This window comes from Marmota flaviventris, chromosome 6, assembly GCF_047511675.1.
Source record: "Marmota flaviventris isolate mMarFla1 chromosome 6, mMarFla1.hap1, whole genome shotgun sequence".
Classification (NCBI taxonomy): domain Eukaryota; kingdom Metazoa; phylum Chordata; class Mammalia; order Rodentia; family Sciuridae; genus Marmota; species Marmota flaviventris.
In genome coordinates this window covers 44,909,183-44,932,130 of record NC_092503.1, presented here as the reverse complement: position 1 = coordinate 44,932,130, position 22,948 = coordinate 44,909,183, and the positions used below count along the sequence as shown (strand labels likewise).

Below are 22,948 nucleotides of genomic sequence, written 5' to 3'. Positions count from 1 at the left end.
CATCTTCAAATCTTTCTCTGTCATTCCTGCTTCTCTCTTAATGGCCTTTGATTACATTAGGCCCACCACAGGGGAACTATTAACAATTACACCAGATTACAAGGAAGCAGTGGCTCAGGCCAGCTTGGACATTAGGTGAAGCTGTTCAGAAGCCACATCTGGGCAATGGAGACACATTCTCCACCTGCAGACACCTGTGCTGTTTGCTGAATTCCAAAAATGATTTTTCAAGGAGTTCTGGTAACCTGCTAATATGTAATTATGATAAAGGAATCACTAAGTCACATAGGGAGAGAACAAATTGGAATGGGAAGGCTCCTTTGGCGTGTACTGTATGAAGTGTGAACTAAGCACTATGGTATAGCAAAGAGAGCATGGTCTTCTTACTCAGAGGAGCCTAGATTTAAATTGTAGCTTGTATTTATTCTTTTTGTCTTTGTGCCAGTTATTTATCCTCTCCAGACTTTAAGGAGATGAGATTGTCCTTATGGAGGTTATCAAAGGATTAATTAGAAAATCTATGAACAGTAACCAGCAGTGCTGCATTTCTCTGATTAAACATATGACTCAGGATTAGTAATCCCTATCTCCTTCCATTTTTGGACTATTAATTAAATAATCAAATACAAATTAATAGATGAGCAATCTAGTAGAGTAGAGGAAGGAGAATGGGAGAGGGGAGGGAGAACAGGAGGGAAAAGGGGTGGATCATAAGCTAAAACTGCTTTCCATACATGTATAAGTTTGTCAGGATGAATCCAATTACTAACTAAAAATCTCTAATAAAATTAGGAAAAATAATAAAAGCAAAAGTAAAAATAAATAAGAAAAAATATAACAAGATGTAGCTCTTAATTTTGTATGAGTTCTTACTTATTCCTTGTTTGAAAAGCAAAACTGCCATCTTATGCATAAAAATTTAGACAATATTGTGTCAATCATTCTCAACTGAATTCTTTGACTTCATTCTTTCTTAAAATAAATTTTTAGGTGATAACCAAAAATACAAAAACATTAAAAGTTTCTTTAAATAAAACTCCAATAAATTCTTTCATGACATGCCATCATGAGCTAAGCATTCTTCAACAAAATAGCAGCCAATATTGAGTGTGCAGAATATTCCTTTTTGCCTGACATTTAGATGACAAGCTAGCTTACTTCAACCATTATCTATTGCCTTTTCAAGGTTTAATATTGCCTCAGAATTGCTGTAGTAGTTAAAGTTGAAAGTAATCTTATAAGAAGATATTATCTCTGTAGCTTTGCTAAAACAAACTAGAAATTGATATAAAAAATGAACATGGTAAGTTCTCTCCAGCCCCCTTCAAACACTCTACTTAGGACATTAGTTATATGGCCTGAAACCACAGGTGACCCTGTTTAAAGAGTAATAGCTTAGGAAGGTAAGGGCTTCATAAAACTTCTCTTTTGCATTAGAAAAATGTTTTTACCACCCAAATATTCATGAGTACAAAAGGGGAGAGCTATTTAAGATTTGTTCAAGAAGACTACTTCAACTATTCTGGGTAATATGATTAGTGCAAAATTTTGTAAAATTTCACTGGTACATTTTCATTTAAAAACATTCTGCATATTTTATTCTCATCCTTATGCCAGATGATTTTTAAAATAATTGCTATGAGTTATAAAATAGTAAAATCAATACAAGTTTCTTAATATTGACTGCCTATGCTAATAATCCAGGTTACATCCTCTGAGGATAGAGGTAGAGCTCCATGATTCACCCTAACCTTTCAAAATCTGCCGCTATAATTAAATCCCACGTGTGCCAGTTTCTCTTACTGTTTTGTTGTTGTTGTTGTTAGAGATTTGGCAAATAAAGTTTAATAACTCCAGACACTAAGTCATTATAATAATATATTATGATGCATTCAATTGAAAACATCATCCAGCACATACTTATTCATTCTATGCCTGTTATGTTCCAGCCACTGTTTGGGTGCTTACCTCTTTATTTATAAATAAAGATGACAGGAACACTAAAAATCACCAGGCAGATTAATGCAAAAGATGAGGTTTCAAACCACTGAAACTTGAATAGACCAACAATGTCAAATATCCTTAACATCTGAGAGCCTGTGCCAGAGAGTTTGCAGAGACTGGAAACTTTCATTAAGAATGGAATCTTTCATTAGACATGGATCAGAATCTTGAGCCAAGCAGCCTGTTGATCCTCTGCAGCAGTGAGAAATTTCAGCAATGTAACTGCACTTTAAAAGCCAAGGGAGGCAGCCTCAACCTGTGACATCCTATGGCATGAAAGTATTTGTAAAAATATCCACATAAGTAGCTTGTATTTTTTTTGTAAGAATGCATCTTAAAAGACTAGGAATTTTAAGCTCATAGCACCCACATGTAATTGTAAAGGGGAGATTTTAAAATTAATACTTAGCCTCTCATGACTGTCTTTTGATATTATTAATGACTGCAAGTAAAGAATTGTGGAAACTGGCATCACTAGGCCCAAAATCACTTTACATGGAACACTAAGTTGACAGAGCAATGAATGTTTGAGCTTGGCTCTCCCCTACACAGTAACCAGTGCAGCCTGTTTTGGGGCTTCCATGTTGTTGAGTGAGTTGGGGTGAGTGTTGGCTTCTAGCAGTGAGGGAAGGGTGCTTTTATGCAGCCATTCAGGAACCCAGGCTCCTTCCTTGTGACTGAGATCCTCTAGGGTAGAGAGCAAAAACTATGACCTCTAAGCCAAGCCCACTTTTGTAAAAAAGTTCTGTTGAAGAATAACCATGCCCATATATTTTACACATTATCCACAGATGTTTTTGTGCTACAATGGCTACAGTAAGTGGCCTAAAATATTTATCTAGCCCTTTTTAAAATTTTTTTATTCTAATTTGTTATATATGACATCAGAGTACATTACAATTCATATTACACATATAGAGTACAATTTTTCATATCTCTGCTTGTATATAAAGTATATTCACACCATTTGTGTCTTCTTCATACATGTACTTAGGGTAGTATTGTCCATCTCATTCCACCATCTTTTTTTACCCACTTGCCACCTCCCTCCCCCTCTCTCCCCTTTACTCTATCTAGAGTTTGTGTAATCTTCCCATGCTCTCTGTCCCAACCCCGCTATGAATCAGCCTCTGTATATTAGAGAAAACACTTGGCATTTGGTTTGGGGGAATTGGCTAACTTCACGCAGCATTATATTCTCCAACTCCACCCATTTACCTGCAAATGCCATGATTTTATTCTCTTTCATTGCTGAGTAATATTCCATTGTGTGTGTGTGTGTGTGTGTGTGTGTGTGTGTGTGTGTGTATATATATATACATATATATATATACACACACATATATATATATATATATATATATATATATATATGTGTGTGTGTGTGTGTGTGTGTGTGTGTGTGTGTATCACATTTTATCCATTCATCTACTGAAGGAGATCTAGGTTGATTCCACAGTTTAGCTATTGTGAATTGTGCTACAGTAAACATTGATGTGGCTGTGTCCCTGTAGTATGCTGTTTTTAAGTCCTTTGTAAATAGACCCAGGAATGGGATAGCTGGGTCAAATGGTGGTTCCATTTCAAGTTTTCCAAGCATTCTCCATACTGCTTTCCATATTGGCTGCACCATTCTTCAGTCCCACCAGCAGTGTATGAGTGTGCCTTTCCCCCCACATCCTCACCAACACTTATTATTGTTTGTATTCTTAACAGCTGCCATTCTGACTGGAGAAAGATGAAATCTCTGGGTAGTTTTATCCCTTTTGATTAACTTAGGTTTGAAGTTGATTTTATTCGATATGAGTATGGCCACTCCTGCTTGCTTCCGAGGGCCATGTGAGTGATATGATTTTTCCCAACCTTTCACCTTCAGCCTGTGTATGTCTTTTCCTATCATATGAGTCTCCAGAAGGCAGCATATTGTTGGATTTGTTTTTTGATCCAGGTTACTAGCCTATGTCTCTTGATTGGTGAATTTAGGCCATTAACATTTAAGGTTACAATTGAAATATGATTTGTACTTCCAGTCATGTTTATTTATTTATTTATTTTAGTTTGGCTAGTTTTTACTTTTTGGTTATTTTCCTCCCCCTTTACTGAGATACCTCCCGCTGTTAGTTTTGGGCACTATTTTTCAATTCCTCTTCTTGTAGTATTTTGCTCAAAATGCTTTGCATTGCTGGTTTTCTGGCTGCGAATTCTTTTAGCTTTTGTTTATCGTGAAAGATTTTAATTTCATTGTCAAATCTGAAGCTTAATTTTGCTGGATATAGTATTCTTGGTTGGAATCCATTATTTTTCAGCGTTTGAAATACAATCCAGGATCTTCTCACTTTCAAAGTCTGTGATGAAAAATCAGTCGTTAACCTAATTGGTTTACCCATGAATGTAATCTGCCTCGTTCCTCTCGTAGCTTTTAATATTCTTTCCTTGTTCTGTATGTTGGCTATCTTCATAATTATATGTCTTGGAGTTGGTCTTTTACGGTTTTGAATGTTTGGGGTCCTGTAGGCTTCCAGGATTTGGCAATCCATTCCATCTTTCATCTCTGGAAAGTTTTCTAGAATTATTTCATTTAATAGGTTGTCCATTCCTTTGGTTTGAATCTCTATGCCTTCTTCTATCCCGATGACTCTCAAATTTGTTTTTTTTTATGATATCCCATATCTCTTGAATAGATTGCTCATGAGATTTAAGCATCTTTTCTGTGTTGACTATATTCTTTTCAAGTTGATAAACTTTGTCTTCATTATCTGATGTTCTGACTTCTACTTGATCTAGTCTATTTGTAATATTCTTGTTTGAATTTTTAATTTGGTTTATAGTTTCGTGCATTTCTAGGATTACTGTTTGATTTTTTTTTTAAGATCTCTATCTGCTGGTAAAGCTCGTTCTTTGTCTTTTGAATTTGTTTAATTCGTTTTCAAAATATACTTTCATTGCTTGGACTTGCTGTCTCATGTCTTCTCTAATATTCCTTTCCATCTGAGTTAGGTATGCCTTGAGTTCTTTCCCTATCCATATTTCTGATGCTTCTAGGTCCTCCTGTAGATTTAAGTTGTCCTGCATTGTTTGTACTCCTTTTTTCCCTTGTTTTTTCATGTTGTTCACGTTACTTTCCAGCTCTATTTGATTGCTGTATTTCTACTCTCTCCTATAGATTTGTTTTGGTTTTGTATATCTCTCTTGTCTCTCCTTTGTGTTGGTAGACTATGCCTGCTAAAGTGGATTCCGCTGGGAAGGAGTTCCGACGGCCGAGCTCCAATGACGTCACCTTTCTGCTATGGCGGGCCCCAGGCTCCTTGCCAGGGTGTCCGAATGGGGGGGTGGGACTGGACTGTCTCTGGTTGGTTTCAGCTCCCGGTCGCCGGCGGGCGGGCGGTTGCCAGCCGCCCAGTAGCACGGGTAGCGGGTGGGCTGTCACTGGCGGGCCTCTCGGCAGTTCAAACTGTACTCTGGGCCTGCCGTTTGCTGGGTGTGGAGGGTGGCTATTGGGAACCCCGGCACTCTATTGTTTTGATTTTTTCCGCTTGCCCCTCCCCCAGCACTGGCAAGACAGGTTTCATTTTCACCACTGATGGGAGGGGGAGTTGGAGGTCAGGTGTCTCTAGCTTTCCCCGCGTCTTTATGCAGGCTCGTTCTGATAATCCCTCCCCCGGAAAGCCTAGGAGAGATTTTATGCGAATTCCCTGCTGTATGGGAGATGGGTTGAGTAACACACACCTGTTTTATTGTTGCAATCTGTCGGAGACTGGTGGTGGTTACGTCAGCTCTCCCAGATGGTGGCTGCTGGCTTCCTTGGTGGAGTTTCTGTTGTGGGGGATAGAACTGGACCGTTTCCTTCCCTGTCTGAAATCCTGAACTCAGCCCGGGGATCAGTGAGGGCACAGCCGGCAGGATTCCACACAATCCTTAGCAACGTTTCTCTCTGCTTGCTGGTCGCTTCTCGTCGGCGCCCCGCCGTCTGTAGCCGTGGGGCGGGCCGCACGTATCCACTGATCCATTTGTTGATGAGAAGAAAGTGTATTCATTCATTGAAGGATGAAATATTCTATATGTGTCAATTAAGTCTAAGTTGTTGATTGTATTATGTTGTTCCATAGTTTCTTTGTTCAGCTTTTGTTTGGGAGATTGAAATATGGGATAACATATCTATTGGTGAAAAAGGTGTGTTAAAAGGTGTGTTGTGATCTATTTGACTCTTGAACTTCAGAAGAGTTTGTTTGATGAACATACATGTTCCATTGTTTGGATCATATAAATTTATTATTGTTATGTGTTGTTGGTGAATGGTTCCCTTAAGGAGTATTAAATGTATTTCTTTATCCCTTTTTATTAACTTTAGCTTGAAATCTACTTTATTTGATATAAGGATGGAAATCCCTGCTTGCTTCCACAGTCCATGTGATTGGTATAATTTTTCCCAATCTTTCATCTTCAGTCTGTGGATGTCTTTTCCTATGAGCTGAGTCTCTTGGAGGAAGCATATTGTTGGGTCTTTTTTTAAAAAAAATCCAATCTGCCAGTATGTGTCTTTTGATTGATGAGTTTAGGCCATTAACATTTAGGGTTATTTTTGAGACATGATTTGTATTCCCAGCCATTTTTGTTTATTTTTCGTATTTAACTTGACTTGGTTTCTCCTTTGATTAGTTTTTCCTTTAGTGTATACCTCCCTTTGGTGATTGCCATTGCTGTTTTTCATTTCCTCTTCATGGAATGTTTTGCCAAGGATGTTCTGTAGTGCAGGCTTTCTAGTTGTTAATAATTCTTTTAACTTTTGTTTATCATGGAAGGTTTTTATTTCATCATCAAATCTAAAGCTTAATTATGCTGGATATAAGATTCCTGGTTGGCATCCATTTTCTTTCAGAGCTTGATATATGTTGTTCTGGGATCTTCTAGCTTTTAGGGTCTGGGTTGAAAAATCTGCACATAATCTAAATGGTTTCCCCCTATATGTAATCTGATTTTTTCTCTCTTGGCTTTTTATATTCTCTCCTTATTCTGTATGTTAGGCATTTTCATTATAACATGCCTTGGTGTGGATCTATTGTGATTTTGTACATTTGAATGGCATCCTATAAGCCTCTTCAATCCAATTTCTAATTCGTTCTTCGTGTTTGGATATTATTTCATTGAATAGATTGCTCATTCCTTTGGTTTGGAATTCTATTCCCTCTTCTATCCCTATAACTCTTAAATTTGGTCTTTATGTTATCCCATATTTCTTGAATGTTCTGTTCATGGTTTCTTACCATTTTCACTGAGTTGTCTACATTCTTTTCAAGATTATATATTTTGTCTTTATTGTCTGAGATCCTGTCTTCCAAGTGGTCTAATCTGTTGGTGATGCTTTCAATTGAGCTTTTAGTTTGATAAAGTTTTTGATCAATATGGATCTTTACAGCTCAAGTTGATGAAACGAGCTACAAAACAAAACAAAATAGATTTACAATAGCAAACCATGGTTTTGGTTCATGCTTTGGCTAAATTGATGGATTGCTTAGGGTACATTTCAAGGAACATGGAGATTCAGAAGTCTGTTCAATGACATGGTAACTGTATGAAGTTTAACAGGAGTATGGAAGAATGGGAGAAAGGAACTCAGATTAAAGGTTGGGAATTTACCAAGAGGATTAAATTATATCTAATATTTTTGATGTGTTACCCATAAATCATCCAGAGTATAAGTTTTAAATGAATCACCATCAAAGACTCTACCTATCTCTAGTTGTACATGTAGATATGGACCAGGGGTCAGCAAACTTTTCTGTATAGGGTTAGATTATAAATATTTAGGCTTTTCAGCCTACGTAGTTACTTCACATTTATTCCACTGTACCACAGATATTTCTGTGTCACAATAAAAATTTTATTTACAAAATCAGGCAGCTGCTACATTTAGTAGTTTACTGACCCTTGAAGTAGACATTAATTTTCCTTGAAACCTTTCCATTAGTCTTCTGTTCTTGGTGGTATCTAAGGCCATACCTGTCCATCTTGTTGTAAGAATTTCAGTAGCATGCACACTCAAAAATGTGGTGATATATCTTTGGTTTAATGTTTTATGGGTTTCATTTTATGTAAAGGAATGAGTAGGGGACCCATGCAAATCAGTAATCTTGAGCTAAGATGTGAGAGGGAAGGAATATTAAAGCCATATCTTACAAATAACAATGAGCTATCTGGGAAGCAAAAGCATCTGGAAACAGGGAGAACAATGTAAACTGATTTAATACATCCAGTACACCTCAGGAGAAACAGAATCAGGCAATAATAATCACAATCTCAAATTGACTTGTCCAGAGGAAAGATCCACTGGCTAATTTGACAGTAAAGAAGGTCCTAAATTACAGGTCTCTTTAAAGCATGGTGATCTCTGGCCATTCCCATCTTTCTCAAAAATGTATATAGAGAAACTTATAGATGATGATAGATATATTGATTCATGGATATCAAGCATAGGGGACACTTCTAGATTCTGAGGGAAAAATGTGTTTTTTTAAAATATAGCATCGCCCAAAGTTTATGCTGTTATTTGTTAAGACATTAGATGATTTTATTTTTAGAATTGGTACAAAATTTAATATATGGAGGGGAAAAGAAACTCGCATTTTTTATAGCACTGCATGGATTTTAAGGATTACACAATACTGTGAAAATTCAATATCAATGGCATTATAAGATAACCAAAAATTTCTCATGAAATTCTGAAATTAAAAGTGAATATTGATGGCTATTTAGGAGAATATGGCATCTGTTTATCAGGAAACAAGCTGCTTATTTAGGAAAAACCTAACCATTAAAATCATAATATGTTTTCTTCCCTTACAATTGCCATATTATAGTATTCTTTACAGATAAATTATTTATCCATTTATTTCCTTTTTCTATCTTTCACAGAAAGCTACCACCAGGTACATAAAAAAGAAGGAAATACAGAATTGCAATATGGTGAGAGGGAACACATATTTCATGTCGTCAAGGCTGTTTCTCTGGTTCTTTTTATATTTAAGAAAGAACATCTCTCAAGTTCATCAATAATACATTAAGGTTGTTCCAATATATGCTGAATTTAAGTTGAATCCTTTCTTTATGTAAAAGAGATATGGATTGTCCTTAGAAGCTTGAGTATAGGGAACGGATGAAAGAGAAATAATTAACAGCTTGGTAGTACAGTTAATCAAGCAATTAGAAGAGTGGGAAGAGGCTTGAGCTGAGTGTCAAGGTCTCCAGGCATCTTGTTAGCTGTGGCTACAGGATCAAAGGCCTAACTGCATTGCTGAGCCTCCCACTTCCCCAGCATCAGGTGTTCATCATGGTACCCCATACTCCTCTGACAGATTGGTTCTTTGAAAATGAAATGAGAAAACACTTTGGAAAAGGTAGACTGCAGCTGTGTTTGCCAAGCAAGGTTTTCATACCTAATTTAGACGTGTTATTCCTTGTGCTTTCCTGAATACAGTTCTCAGAATGTTTCTCAGACTACAAGAAGGAGTGGAATGAAGTGATGGGAGAACTTTATGGGAGTAAATATTGGTAGGAATTATACCTAGAACAAGACAACTTAAACTAGCACAATCAAAGATAAATGGAGGGGCTGGGCTTGTAGCTCAGCGGTAGAGTGCTCGTCTAGTATGTACAGGGTGCTGGGTTGGATCCTCAGCACCCCATAAAAATAAATAAGTAAAAGAAAGCCATTGTGTCCAATTACAACTAAAAAAAAATATTTTTTAAAAAAGATACATGGAAATCACCACTGATAAAAGAAATGATATATGAAATAGGGGGATAAATGCTCTGTGAGAAAGCTTACTAAAGAATCATATACCTAAGAATATTCAGCTTCAGTAATCACAATTCAGTCTTAGATTCTTTCTTCTTTATCCCCCACAGTTCACCCGTCAGCAAATTATGTTGAGCTTCTTCCAGAATGGATTCTCTGTCTTCTCCCACCATCTTGGTCCAAACCACCATCTCCCCCTTAGGCCATTACAATGTCTCTTGATCTTCCTGCTTCTGCTTCTTTGTTTCTACAATTAACCTACTACTCACCAGAATAATCCTCTTAGAACACAAGTTAGATTAGATTCTCCTCTGTTGAACACTCTTTGATACTTCTTTCTCATTGAATTTTGAGTAAAATATACATCCCCTGCTGACCTTCAAACACTGACCCTGCCTATGGCTCCCACATCCATTCCTGACCACACTATGCTTTCATGTCCTCTTCTGAAAAGGGGGGAAAATAACAACAGTTTCCTCGTGAGTTATGAAGAAGGTGATTATTTTAAATCCCATCAGTGACTGTGAATCACTGTTAAGTATTGGACATCAGTGACATTGACTGTCCTTGAGCTATCCAAACCCTGTCATCCTTAGGGCTCTTGCTCTTAATGTCTCTTGGCCTGGATGCTCCTCCCCTTGATGCTTTCATGGCTACTTCTTCTGATCCTTTAGCCCTCAAATGCCTCATCTTTCTTTGCCCAAGACTTTCCTTGACTATTTAAGTAGCTTCTATGGAACTCTATCACATCATCCTGTCACCTGTTTACTTACTTCATAGCATTTTCCCAAACTGTATTACAGATTAATTCTTTCAACTTATTTTTAGTCTGTTTCCAACATAGACTAGAAACAAAGGTTATATACATTTTATTTATAACCATAGCTCCAGCATGAGCTAGGAATTCAGTAGTATTTTTTTAATGGATTGGTGGTTAGGTGCTACTTAGGGTCTCATCTCACAGTCATACTCAGTTATTCTACAAATAATTAATTACTGGGTCTTTTAGTTTCATATGGCCACTGGAATAAATGACCACAAGCTTCATGGCTCAAAATAACCAATACTTATTCTCTTACAGTTCTGGAGCCCAGAAATCCAAAATCAGTTTCACTGGGTTAAAGCTAAGGTTCAGCAGAGGTGTGCACTATCCAAAGGCTCTTGCGCTGGGCAAGAATCTATTGTTTTTCTCTTCCAGCTCCTGTGGCTGCCAGAAATTTGTCTGTTGGTAATGGATTTTCACATCGTGAAGTTATTCAACTCCTTAAAAGTCTTAGTAGTCCTTCCTTTACTGGATCATTGTAGTTTTCCATTGACTTTAATCTCTGGATATGGTAAGATCCTAAGGGATCTCCTGTATTACAGATATATATTTTCTCCCCTCCTTGGTAAAGCAGTAGTCCAGTTTTCCCCTGGTAATCAGAATTCACCCATCTAGCACTGTGCAATGTGCACAGTCCAGTTGTTCTAGGGCAGTGGGATAGGATGCCAAGCCAAAGACCAAAGAAGATACCCAGAGATGGGATATTAGATATTAGGTTTACTAAGAAATGCTTGTGGGGGCCAATGAAAGTGGATTGGACATGTACTTTGCCAGACGGTCCAGTGGCAATGGTTTGGCCAGGTTTACCTCTTGTTTCACACAGTACCTCCCATATTTTGCCAGAAAATAGTACCTCCTATCCCTCACAATGCTCTGTCCAGGAGTGGCTGCCTGAACAAGCATTTCCCTCTCCACAGTGCTCCGATCCTCACCTATTCCTGTAGGGGAGCATGGTTTGTAGGTTAGCTTATAGAAGCAGCATTAGCTTAGCTTGCTTTGTACATTGTATGACTGGCACCTCAAGGAACTTGACATATATGCAAGAAAGCAGCTCTCTTCAGATAACACTAACTTGCCCAAGTTCCCAGCATAAACGAGAGAAAGCCAGTGTCCTTCAAGATAATTTGGTAACTGGACATTCTGGCCCAGACTCACTCTCATTGTTCCCTTAACTTGGCTAGCTTTTAGGGAATAGAAAGAGGTATTCAGACTCATGAAGTTTTATCGTTTTCCTTTTCTTTAAGGATAATAAACACTGTTCACTCCCCTCTTTGCCTGCTGATTCAGAAGCATGAGGAGCCGAAAGTATCCAGATGACAGTCTTTAACTTGCAATTCTGTGGAGTCATTGTTCTGTTTCTCAAGGAAAGCATGCTTTCCTTTGAAACTAAAAATTTTGCTAGTGCATCAACAGGGCAAATAGTGAGTAGTGGCACATCCATTTCCATCCCTTGATTCCATTGTTTGGGGACAGGTGATATTTGGGATATGTTGAGCAGCAATACTACCAATTGCTAGAAACTAATTAGCCTTCACTGGTTTTAGCATCTAGACTTCTGCAAAAACACTAGAGCTCCATGTGTATCTGTTTTTTGTGCTGAGGAAAATAGATGCTTTGTGATGCAGGAGTCCAAAGGGAGCAAAGGCTACTGCTCAGTGTGTCTTCAACACAAATGTATTCCCTTCTGGAATACATAGTGATATTAAGAACAATGCATGGGAAGGTGACATAAATGAGACACTAAATAGCCTTGGTTGTAACTGAGCCTATAATTAAACACTCCCACAGAGGAAGCCCCTTCTATTGCACTTTGACCTGGGTATTAATGTTTTAATGGACTTCAGAAAACAGAAATCTACATGAAAGAGAATTTCTATCAATTCATCAAACCAAGTGAAATTGTCTGTTTGTCATATAAAAGAGAATGGCAGAATCCATTTTTAGCTCTCTATCGCTGTACTCATGTGTGAAATTATCCATAAGGGAAGATATTTGCCTGCAAAAGAAACTTTATCAGCCTGAGATGTGATTGGCTGCATAAATTATACTGCCAAATGAATTGGTTTTGCAAACCAAATATAAGGCCTCATAAACCAAACTGCGATTGTGTTCAGGGCAACAGCCTTGGCCTGGGTGACAGTCAGGCGCACAGATAGGCAAGGAACCTGGTTGCTGCTTCCCTTCTTTTTAACAATTCAGTGCTCAAGGGATAATTATTTTAAAGTATTAAATCTTAACAATGCCTTGCTTTTCTGATACGGATGGAGAAACCATTGGCATGCTAAAGCACTCAGGCTGTTTTTATTTCCTGGCTTGATTATATTATCATGAATTTGGGATTGGAATTCCCTAGAGAAAGAACAGGCAGTGGTGAGCCAGTATTATAAGTCTGATTTGTCAGTAGATTGTGTACCTTGCCCACATTTGGTATTTTCCATAATATGATCTAGAAGAAAGAAATATTGCAATATTTAATCAGAAAGATTTAGCTTTTTTTTTTTGGCTAATGAGAAAAAGAATAGGAGAAACAAGGGGAGACGCATGTAAGATAATAATTGGGGAGTCGGAAAGTATTTGAAAAAGCTGTGTCTCCCAAGATCATTTATTTCTAGTTTGGTAAACCCAGAAGTCAAACTTTCATATTTTTCATACACTTAATAATAATAAAAATGATCTTGTTAGTTTAGTGCAGAGCCAAAATTAGAAGAGCCCAGCATGAACTTGTTTGTGTTGGTTTTTCTGTGGAGCCAGGTCTGTCTAGTTTCTATGGCTGAATAGAAACTGGCACTGACCCAGCAGCAACAGATCAGGCCCAGGCAGAGCCTTCCCTCACAGGATCCTAACCAGGCCACTGCCTACAGCACACCCCGCACTGACCAGCAGCCTCTTGCAGCTCTTGCTCTCCTAGACACATGGTGTGGTCCTCAACCCTCTAAGAAGTTCAGGGAAGTGAGAGATGTGCTTTCATCACCGAACACTTCTCCTTCCCACCCCAGGACATGTAGCAGTTGGCTACTTCCCTTCCAAGACTCCTGCCAAAAGGTCTACCCCAAGATCCACATGTAAAGTGGGGACTCAACAGACCAAGGATTTCCCTTTCAATTATTCTTCACTAGAGCAGCACACATTTAATTTATGATTCACTCTTTTTCTTTAAACCCAGGGGTGTTTACCACTGAGCTAATCCCCATTTCTTTTTATTTTTTTAATTTTGAGAAAGGGTTTTGCTAAGTTGCTGAGGCTGGACTTGAACTTGCAAGCTTCCTGCCTCAGCCTCACAAGTAGCTGGGGTTATAAGTGTGAACCACCACACATGACTTGATTCACTCTTTCAATTGGCATTTTACTTTATTTATTCACTGATGGGTCTTTATACCACTCTGGTATCCAGCATTTCCAAATTGGCAATCTGTTTCCATATCAAACAGAATCGGGCTATGTATTAATCACTGATAGATGTGCCAGTTGATTTACATTTCTATGTGCATCGAATATTACACACTTTTCTGAAGGCAAATACAAGGGGGCAGGGGAGGAACATTTTGTTTTACATTGCAAAGAATGTTTAAGAGAGTTTTTACAAACTTAATTAAAAGTCTATTTTTTTCCCAGCCATAATTACCTTGTTAAAGTTATGGAGTTCTATATGGAATTTCTTCCCAGCAGCTCTTGAGCCCACATTTACCAGCCAAGGCTGCATAACCTTGAAAATAACCAGTCACTGCCATTTATTGCTCTGCTTACCCATGGTTGCATTGATTTCTAAAGCATCTGTTAAGTTTGCAGATTCCTAGACTTTACCCTCATAGATGTTTTCTACTGGAGTTAAAAATATGGGAAAGTGCACAATGGCACATACCTATAATCCCAGTTACCCAGCAGTCTGAAGCAAGAGGATTGCTAGTTTGAAGCCAGCTTGGGCACACTAGTAAGACCCTGTCTCAAAATTAAAAATTAGTAATAGTTAATAAAAAGGACAAGGGATGTAACTCAGTGGTTCAGTCCCTGATTGGGGTGGTGGGGAACAGAGACAGAGAGAGAAAAGGAGGGAGGGAGATAGAATTTAATTAGATTGGTGCCTTTTTAAAATTTATTTCTTTATTTTGCAGTATTGGAAATTGAATTCAGGGCCTCGTCTGTGCTAGGCAAGTGCTCTAGCACTGAGCTCTATCCCCAGGCATTTTTTAAAAGAATAAATTGAATGATAACTAAAAAGGAAATTGGTATCATGCCTACATATTCATCATATATGTGAAATGCTTCAGCATTAAAAACTAATTTATATTAGTGAACTTTTTTTTCCCTGGAACAAAATGATGAGTTGAGGAAGGAAAGACCAAGCACCTCACACCATGGCTCAAGGACAATATTATTGTTAAAATTCTGAGAATACATTGCCTTTTGGGACTCCATTTGATCTGAGTCTACTGTTGAAAGAAGCCTACCATTTGGAAATGCAATAATGCTAACAGTTGATACTTGTTCCTGAATTGAGAAAAACAATTTAAAGGAGGAAAAATTTATTTTGGCTCATGGTTTCAGAGGTTTTAGTCCATAGTCTGTTGGTTCAGTGCACTCCCCAGTAACCTACTTCCTCCAACTAGACCCAACTCCTACAGTTTCCACCACCTCCCAATAAAGCCACCAAATTATGAATCCATCAGTAGATTAGCCCACTGATTAGATCAGAACCTGTAATCCAATCACCTTCCCAAATTGCTGCATTTGGGGACCATGTTCTTCACACATGAGCCCTTGGGGTACATTTCATATCCAAACCATAACACTTAGAATAATGCTTAGAAATTTCTAATAAATCTAGAAATATCCTTAACATCATTTCTGTTGTGCCTCCTTAAGCAGTTCAGGAACAAGTTTCAACTGTTAGCATTATTGCATTTCCAAATGGTATGCTTCTTTCAGTGGTAGACTTAGATCAAATAGAGAACCAACAGGCAATGTGTTCTTAGAATTTTAACAATAGCATTGTCCTTGAGCCATGGTGTGAGGTGCTTGGTCTTTCCTTCCCCTACTCATCAATAGATAGACTTGGGAACACTTGGGGGCTGGAAAGCATTGCCCTTCATTCATCTGTGGTGCATTAGATGCCAACAATGATAATGTTCCATCAGACTCCTCCCCTTCTGTCCAGAAAAACAAAACAAGTGTTCATTATTGAAATGCAAGTTCAGAAGGCATCAGGTCAGCAGTAGGAGCACACACAGTGGTGTGTGTTGCACTTTGGGTAATAAGGAGGTTTCAGTGTAAGTTTGTGTGGCACAAAGGTGCATTGTGATCCTGGTAAAGACTGTATAAACATGTTCAGGGCTACCTGAAGACTCTTCCTCTCTTCCTACTTTCTGCTCAGTTTTGCTGTGAATCTAAAACTGCTCTAAGAATGAAGTCTATTTTAAAAAAAAAATGTACATTAAATTCTCAAAACACTTTTTCAAAAAAGGTAAACAAAAGACAGAACACATTTTTTAAATCCAATTCTGCAGTCCTCTTTCTTCCTGGATATATAGTTTTTTTTTTTTTTTTTTTTTACATATATCGTTTCTCTTTCTAATCTGACCCTGCCTTCTACTGTATTATCTCTTGAGCTTCCTTGACTCTTCAAGGTAGGTCTAGATCTGTCCTTTTTTCTCAAATAACTCCAGGAGCTTTTCTCCACTCTGCTTTCCCTTTCCCCCTTTCCTAAGAAAACTCACTGAGTACTCTTTCCCAATCCTTAAACGCTCTCATGAGTAACAGTTTCTTTTCTCCACTGAATCTTTTTTAAGATATATAAACTGTCATATGCCTGTTTGTAAGAGCTAAGTCTTGAGTTTTTTATTATCCATTAAATCAACAGTTAGTTCTCATCGTTAATAAGTACAAGCACTTATTTAGCAAAAATGACCCAAGTCCAACATCAAGAACCTATAGTTCACAGAAGCATATACCATAAACGGTCTCCTTTAAGGTGCACTTGCCAGGAAATAAGGTCAAACCAAGCCTACCATACCAAGTAGCTGATGTTTACAAGTCAATAAAAGTTCAGCTTAAATGAGTTTCCCTTCCTAGTTCACTTTATTCCCCTCTGAGGATTGCCCATGTTCTCCTCTGCCAACCACTGCTGTTTTTAGTCAAGCAAGAAAAAGAAAGCTGCCCTTAAAAAATTGCCCTCTTCCTCACATATCATAGTTGATATATTTATAAATGTACTTGGAAAAATGACTTTCAAACCATGTGATTATTCTACTTGTTTAGGTTTAAGTCCATTGAAGTCTTTAGTTTATTAAAATTCAACTTAGATGTTTAATGCCAAAAATAAAATGAAAATTTTGTCTGTCTTTAATGATGTGCCAAATACCACATTAATTAAATAGCAACCATATTGACATGCCAGCTGTCTAAAAGCTAGGTTTAACTCCTAGTTGGAAGTTAAAGAGTTTGTACAGACTTATTATCAGCCTTCCAAGTCACCTCCTTTACAATGAATTGTATCCCGATCAAATTATTTTAAGCAACACATAGAAATTCTCATTTACGGTAGCATTTTCTGACCTTTTTTTCACAAAGACCTATCGAAATGGAAAATGCAGCAAAGCAAACATTGTCTGAAGAGTGGTAATGTTAACATAAGGCTCATTCTTTCCCAGTTTCTCCAGACTTATGTGCAGATAAAATGCAGGCCGTCATGTGCCTGTATCTCGGAACATACAGCATATTCTGAGGGCTACATTTGGTTGAGGGAATGACCACACAGTATATTCAGAGAGCAGCCCCTCAGTGGAGACAAGCCTCCCCCAAATCTTGCCTTTTCTGAAACGCTGAGAGAGCTTTCAGTCCTCACTGAGTGTTCCTATCCTCTTTGCTTGAGAAAGGAGAAATAAGAATGTCTTTGCAGTTAACAAATTAAGCAGCCTAGACTGCACAAAACTTTTGTTGAATGGTTTTTCAAACGAATGCTGTACAAGATAAATGCACCTATCCAGAACTGGGGGTCATTCTATCAGGTACCCTAATTAAATTTCCTTTTGTATTGTTAAAATGAAAAGAAATGGGGGGGGGGGGAGATGAAAATCTTTCTTGTTTTAAAACATCAGGACTTTCTGTCACCATTTGTAATGTTCAGAATTTATCCTGATTCATCATGATGCTTGTCTGTCTGCTCCCTTTTGGGGGAAGTGAAAACTTTCTCTACCATCTAATAATAAATTTCTTGGGTAACTTCCAAGATGCCACTGTTGTATAAAATTTCATGCCATCTATCTTTAGAGCAATCTTAGAGGGAATTCTGTATGAATTAAATAGAAATGCATTGGAAATACAATATGTGTTGTTGTTCCAAAGCTGTGGCACAAGAAAGCACTCTCTGGTGGATTTTTCACTCAATCTTATGGTTCCATGTCCTTTTAAGTGGTACAAAAACAATAGCAACAACAATGAAACCAACAGAATGACTGCTACAAGATAGGTACTGTGATAAGTGCTTTTCAGGCTTTATCTTACTTGATCTTTATAACCTCCTACACAGTAGGGGCCCTTGATTACAAGGAAGCTTGGACCTGGAAAACTTAAGAAAATTTTCCGGGGTTATAGCTAGAAAGGAATAAAGCTATGATTCCAGGTTGGTGGTGGGAATGAGCTCCCATTCTTAATCTCTCTACCTCCATCTGCTAGAAGAGAGGCAGGCTCATACCTGAGACCATGCAAAGTTTCATACTTGACCTGAAAAGACACACATAGAGTTTTGAAAGTGAAAGTCATTTACAAAATATTTGAAGTGATCTTATAATGTTGGGATTGAACCCATTTAATGTACTAAAGTTCCTGATAAAGGGTGAAGCTCTTGAATATAGAATTTCAGGAAGCAAATTTGGGATTAAGTAGGCTTTCTGAGTTAACGATCTTCTTTCCTGATCATTTTATTTGACAAATTCATGAATCAAAGAATTAGGCACATTTCTTTGGGGAAAACTGAATTAATTATTTCAAGTTAATTAAGTGAAGCTATTTCAAGCTGAGTCTAGTACATAAATCCATCTGATGAAGTGTCATCATTTGGTTGGAATGTGAAAAATAAAGGTGTTGGGGGTCAGGGCAAGGACTGCTATAGAAAGAAAATCAGACCTTTAGTCTTAGCAACCTTGTTCCTGCAGAAAGCAAAAAAGTGAACAAACAGTGTGGCAGAGACTTTTAGCTACAGAGATACCTTTTTTCTGTGTCATATTGCAAGACTGCCTTTCCTATTATTGAACCACCATTTATAGCTATTTTTTTTTAGCTCTTTATTTTAGCCTCACAACCTACTGGGTCATTTTCCTATTCTCCTTTCTTCCAGCCCCCAATGAATTTTTCTCTTTTTATCAGTTGTTATTTCTTCCAGAATTGAGCATAAACAATACAGTAGGAAATAAAATTGATCCCTTTCTCCCATGGATACAGGAAGTGGTCAAGACTGGGATAATAGCTATTGACTGAAATGAGCCTTGACTCTCTATAAGTGTGTTGTATTGCTTTTGTGTGTCTGTGCCTCTGTTTCTCCAGTGAGACTCTTAAGGCCTTGGTGGTCAAGACCAGCCATATTTTTCATTTCTCTTTCCTCAGAATATAATTCAATGTTTGATACAGAGAAGGCATTGCAAGAAATATTCATTGAATGAAGGAGTGAAACAAGAAAAATGAAAACACTCATCTTGTTCCCTTATCTCCCCTAGTGACTACTCAAGTACTTCCAGTATAACTGCTCGAGAAAGTCCCAAAGTTGTAATTTTTCAAGAATATGTGAATTCTTGGGATTTGTATAAACCAATTACCCCCCCCACACACACACACACACACAGACACACATACACACACAAACTCCATGAATTGTCAAGCAAGCAGTTTCGGGTAAAGAATGCTATCTGGACAATCCTATTTGGTTTGCTTTTTGATTAGCAGGGCAGGGATGGAATGTTGTACTGTTTCTTCCTGTCAAAGAATAATCTAATCTTGGGGAAAAAAAAGATAGTTACCAAAGTCAATAGTTGTTCCTACTGAAAAGATAGATAATGTCTGCATTGGATTATGGTGAAACCAGAGTTTCCTGATGCAGCTGTCAGTGAGGGGTTCCTTGTTTATGGCTTCATTACAACCCTAAACAGAATATCTGTATTTCATTTGGGTTTAATGAGGCCACAAATAAGCAAGTCTTTATTGAGTGATGCTGGGGATTTTTTTTTTTTTTTTTTTTTTTTTTTGCTTTTAACTTGATGTATTTTAATTTGTGCTTAACTAACTCTCCCAACATACCAGGTACTTAGATTGGCACTTTAGAGACAATTAGCTAAGTGTTCCTCTTATTAGCCACAGGGTCTAGAAAAAGATAAGGGGAATCAATAAGACCAAGCTAGTATAGGAAGAGAAAATTCACTTTTCATCACATGTATTGGCCAACCCATCAAGCTGCCTGTTCATAAGGAAGCAGCTCCTCCTGCCTCACTGGGCTTCATTAATGTGGCAGTCTTTCTGCGCTGGCTGCTAAATGACCTTGCTGTTGTGTTTTTAGTTTTCAGGACTTTATCTCTTGTCTTTCTTCACCATCCTTATCGGGCTAGTGCTGTACTCCTCCACCTCCACCTACATAGCCCAGGACCCCCGAGTGTACAAGCAGTTCCGCAATCCTTCAGGACCTGTTGTGGACTTACCAACCACAGCTCAGGTGGAGCCTTCAGTCACCTATACCAGCCTGGGCCAGGAGACAGAAGAGGAACCCCACGTTCGTGTGGCCTAGCGGGAGGCCCACCCTGCCCACTGAAGACAGATCAGTGGCCATGTGTTTGCCCATCATCTCTGTATTGTACATAGAGAAAGGTATTTATTAGGTGCAGTTTACATAGGTGGACTGCAAGGTAGCAAATCCTCCAAAAGCTTGTAAAAGGAACAAGCTGGAAATCACTGGAGACACAGGCTCCCATCCACCTGACTTGGAGAGATGCCTAGCTAGTGCGTATCCTGATCACAACCCCCCTGCATTAATTATTGTGAATATTTTTGAATCAAAAACAAGTATTATTGTTATTATGATTTGTATTATTATTGTTACTGTTATTACACTGATTTTCAGGAGGAGGTTTTGTACTCCCAATAGGAACTATTGCCAGACCCACACGTAGTCAACATAAATCCCTCTTTTCTATGGCAAGCCACTTTTTAAGAATCATACTTTATTTTTTGCACAGACTCTATAAGTGATGCATGCCACAGGAGCTCCACCCCTGAGAAGTTTCCTTATCCTAGGGACCTGGTGGCTAATGGTTTCCTCTGGTACCTGTTGGATTGCCTGCTCAATAAGTATTTTGTGCTGTGACCCTTGTGGGGAGGGGCAACTGACCATAATTCTCTATTCTAGGAATAGATATAAAACAAACATTTTAGCCTTTTTATATTTCAATCTCTGATTACTCCAGGCCATGTCTTTCTGTTGTGCCATGCGATTCTGCTGATCAAGTCCCCATAATAACAGGACAAGGACTGTTCCATTTCTGTGACTTTCGAGAAACCCCAGAAATAATAGCATTTGTGTTTAGGGTTAGATATGTTTTTTAAAACCTTTCATCCTCTCCCTATATCCTTGCTTCAAAAACAATTTTCCCCCCTAGATTTCCCTACTAATAACGTGGAAATTATTCAAGGCACTGGAAAAAGCCATGGTCCTCTGCCCTCTTAATTATATGGAAGCCTTTTTGAAGTACACCAACGTGAAAATTATCTTTGCTGTGGAGTATCATTGGTTATGCCACCTCCTAAAGTCAAGGTACTGATGTGGAGCAATCTCTAATAATAGCTCAATTGCTCTGGTCACTTCATAGTGGTAATGATGTCACCATTGAAAAAGTCTGGCATTATGGTCATATTTGGCATCCATCCAATAACAGACTATATTGACACACATTCTTATGGATATAGAGAATATTACAGTGTCCTGATAAGGCTTTGAGTGATATGTCACTAGTCTAATCTGTTGCCCATAAAATAGCCCTTTTTGCCAAACACAGGAAATGAAGAACCTTTTTGCCAAACACAGGAAATAAAGAACCCTTTAATTTAGAATAGATTCTGTGTGGCAGAATGTGAAGTACTCTTTGAATTTGGCTAACCTAAATACCATTCAAAGAAATCTTCAATGGAATATCAGGATTTGTATAAATGTTTATGAAAATTTGGCAATTCAAATAAATACATCCTAAGCAAGCAAGGCAAAACACCAGTGGGGTATCCATAGAGGACAGAGTAGAGCCTGAACAAGACCTTAAGATGGCAGGCAAACTTATCCCCTGCTCCTGCTAGCACTCCTGTGGCCATTTTACCTGACTTACACAGTGTGGATGGTCCTGTCCCAGGAGACGGGAAGAAACATGATCTTCTCTAATGTGTAGATTTCAGGGTCAGTTCAGCTCCCTTAAAAACATGTTTCATTTTCTATGGGGGGAAAAAGGTAAATGTTAAGGTTACATCAAATCAAAACACCCTTGTCAACATCTGCTCTCTGCTACCTTTTAAACCAATTAAATACCTTTCTCTGAATATTTTGTCCATTCAGATCTGAAGACCTTTAAAGACTGTGGTTTTATTTTTGTGTTTACATTCCTTTGGTTTGCATAATTTGCTTGATTTATTGCATTTTTAGTATTTATTTTAAGCCAAATGTTTTTGTCTCTTCAATTCATTCTTATGACACTAATTTGTAGACACTTAGTAGTCTTATGAAAAGCAAGTGGCTGAAACTATTTCCAAGTCTACTCAGTGGACTGGAATTATTTTTTAATTTAAATTTCCAAAATGTTTGCAATCAACTGATGGTTAAAGGTCAACACATGAGTTATTTTATAGGATATTTTAATTGACTCCATTGAATGGAAACCAAGTGTGAAGGTCAAGATGAATTCACTGTATACCTTTATCATTCAGTGTCCTTGTAATCAGACTTCCATGTCACTGGGTTACCTCACTGTGTTGGTTTGTCTCCATTTAGAAAGGCTGGTAACACATTGAATTGTCTAAGATCATAAGTTCCAGACTGACCCTTAAGGGGGAAAAAAAAGTAAAAAACAAATTCTTTTTTTGTGTGAAAACACTGGTCCTTGGGGAGTGGGGTGGGATATGGGAATAGGGCGATATTAACTCTAGCCGTTTAGTTTCTGAGATTTCATAACCTCAGTAGACACCAGCAAAACTTTCAGCTTTCCAATCCATCACCACTCTCTCCTCAACAAAGAAACTTTAGCAACTTGTATAAAATTTGATTAAGAGCAAACCACAGCTCTCCTAAACCCTGCCAGAGATGAGTAGTGGTTCTC

General features: G+C 38.0%; 1 protein-coding gene across 1 annotated transcript in view; it reads left to right on the top strand.

Annotated features, from left to right (window-relative positions):
- The window catches only part of Slc35f1 (solute carrier family 35 member F1), a 181,650-nt gene extending 159,440 nt beyond the window's left edge, over window positions 1-22,210 (top strand). Inside the window, exon 9 of the mRNA XM_071613794.1 lies at window positions 20,158-22,210. Within this exon, the coding sequence (XP_071469895.1) occupies window positions 20,158-20,382 (225 nt within the window). The 3' untranslated portion in view covers window positions 20,383-22,210. The remainder of the gene's footprint in view (window positions 1-20,157) is intronic.
- Window positions 22,211-22,948: the final 738 nt, after the last annotated feature.